We start from the raw sequence: 2,500 nt of genomic DNA on the forward strand, positions 1-2,500 counted from the left end.
CAGACGTTCCGGGTCCATATCGTTAGAATGGGGCCCAGGGCTGCCGCTGAGACCCCGGTCTCTGTGCTGGGAGCGCGCTGTGCTGCACGCCCCCCCCCCCCAGCACAAAAGGGAGATACGCAAATATACGGCCCCACATAAAAAAAAAAAAAAAAGCACAGCCCGGAAAAAATTTGCGTTTTTTTTCCAAAATTGTCTGTTTTTGTTTTTTTTTTGTTTATAGAGCAAAAAAAAAAAAAAAAAAAAAACGCAGAGGTGATCAAATAATACCAAAAGAAAGCTCTATTTGTGGGGAAAAAAAAGGACGTCAATTTTGTTTGGGCGCAACGTCGCAGGCCCGTGCAATTGGCAGTTAAAGCGACGCAGTGCCGTATCGCAAAAAGTGCCCTGGTCAGGAAGGGGGGCAAATCCTCCCGGGGCTGAAGCGGTTAATAAACTGGGATTACGTTGAATAGTTTACTATGGGACTTCCAAAAAACCCGGAGCAAAGCAGAGGCAGCGGGCGTTACCCAGACAATCATTTTCTCAGCCTTGCAAGAAAAAGGAAAGCTGCAATGTGGTCATTAATGGCAGCGAAGGCACGTTCCTCCTTTTCCGGACACAACTCCCTTCTGTGACTGGAGTAATAAATCGCAATCCTTTCTAAGAGTATTAAAGCGGCGCTAAACCCCAAAACCAAAAAGATGCATTGTACGGCAGCTTACCAATCATTAGATGCTGTAGCTGCATTAGTTTCCTTTTATTAGGCTTTTTTTCTCCTCTGTAGTCACCTGGTGATCTGGCCGGTGACACACCTCCTGTATTAGAGTGTCCCCAGTCTGGATGAAGGATAACAGGGGGCACATTTTGACAACAGAACTGGCAGTCTAGGGGGGGGTGGGAGTGTTAAATGTATTAGCAGATTAAAAAATGCACTAAATAAAATTGAAGCCAAACTCCAGCTTATACTTTATAAGCAGTTACAGCAAGCAGTTTTTTTTTTTTTCCCTTTTGAGATAAAGGTTGTGCATGAATAAATAAAAGCTGATCAATGTAAGCACCCCATGTCAGTGTTAAATGGTTTGTCTCATCCATGTAAAACTGATACATTTTGCTGGAGAGCTTGTTCTTTTGAAAAGCAACAGACATGCTGAGAATAGAAGAAAATAAAAAAAAAAAGAAAAAGGAAACTAATGCAGCCAACGCATCTAAGAACCGGTAAGCTTGCAAGATCACAAACATTGGCTTTTGGGTTCGATATCACTTTGAGGTGGTGAACCCGGACCAGGCTGGTTCTTTCTCCGTACCTGGGTGTCCATCTCTTGTGGGATTGTGCGGGTTCGGATCCAAGAATGTACTTCCGCCAGCTCTTCCTTTTGTTCCTCTGTGAACCAGGGCTGCTTGCTGCGCATGGCCGTTAGCTTTTCCAGATCTTCTTTTAACAAGGTCTCCCTATCCCTGCAAAAGAAACAGCGAGAGCCCATGAATAATATAAGGAGGAGGGTCTAGGTGCCTGCTGCTTAAAGAGCCAACCAAGGAGACCAAGGCAGGTCTTATGGGCATTCTTCCAGAAGCGCATTTGTGGGGTCAGGCACTGATGTTGGACAAGAAGGCCTGGCTCGCAGTCACTGCTTTAATTCATCCCAAAGGTGTTCTATCGGGTTGAGGTCAGTACTCTGTGCAGGCCAGTCAACTTCCTCCACCCCAAACTCGCTCATCCATGTCTTTTTATTGGACCTTGCTTTGTGCACTGGTCCAAATCATTTGGTGGAGGGGCGGGAGGGGGGGGATTATGGTGTGGGGGTTGTATTTCAGGGGCTGGCCCCTTAGTTCCAGTGAAAAGATCTCTTTAGGCATTAGCATACCAAGACACTTTGGTCAACTTCATGCTCCCAACTTTGTGGGAACAGTTGCACAAAGTAAGGTCCATAAAGACATGGATGAGCAAGTTTGGGGAGGAGGAACCTGACTGGCCTGCACAGAGTCCTGACCTCAACCCAATAGACCACCTTTGGGATGATTAGAGAGGAGACTGCGAGACAGGCCTTCTCATCCAACATCAGTGCCTGACCTCACAAATGCTCTTCTGGAAGAATGGTCAAACATTCCCATAGACACACTCCTAAACCTTGTGGACAGCCTTCCCGGAAGAGCTGAAGCCGTTATAGCTTGTTTGGTTCCTGGCTTTTATGTAAAAGTGATCTAGAGGGGTGGAAAGCCGCCAAATCAATTCTTGGAGACTTCTCAGCCTCTCCTGCTTCCCCCAGGACCACAACAAAACATCAGGATATTGAGCAGGAAGAACAGGTGCTCCTCGATCTCCTCTGCTGACTGTGACCCCGGAAGCACTCGGCTCCGAGCTTTTCCAGGTTCAGAGCTCTCAAAATCGCACCCAACAAGCCAGGTGCTCCATCGACCGATAAAAACAACCCTGTGAGCTCAAATATGATGCTCAGAGATGAGTAGGTTTCCACTGTTCCAATTCCAAGGTGAATGGAGTCACCACACCTTGGTTCCCTCT

The 2,500-nt window shown here is 46.8% G+C and overlaps 1 protein-coding gene across 1 annotated transcript in view; it reads right to left on the reverse strand.

Annotated features, from left to right (window-relative positions):
- The window catches only part of PER3 (period circadian regulator 3), a gene marked incomplete at its 5' end in the record, with an annotated part of 30,753 nt that overhangs the window by 2,338 nt on the left and 25,915 nt on the right, over positions 1 to 2,500 (reverse strand). The window contains 1 exon segment of the mRNA XM_073603604.1: positions 1,287 to 1,437. Within this exon segment, the coding sequence (XP_073459705.1) occupies positions 1,287 to 1,437 (151 nt within the window).

The sequence above is a fragment of the Aquarana catesbeiana genome, linkage group LG10, assembly GCF_042186555.1.
Source record: "Aquarana catesbeiana isolate 2022-GZ linkage group LG10, ASM4218655v1, whole genome shotgun sequence".
NCBI classification, from domain to species: Eukaryota; Metazoa; Chordata; class Amphibia; order Anura; family Ranidae; genus Aquarana; species Aquarana catesbeiana.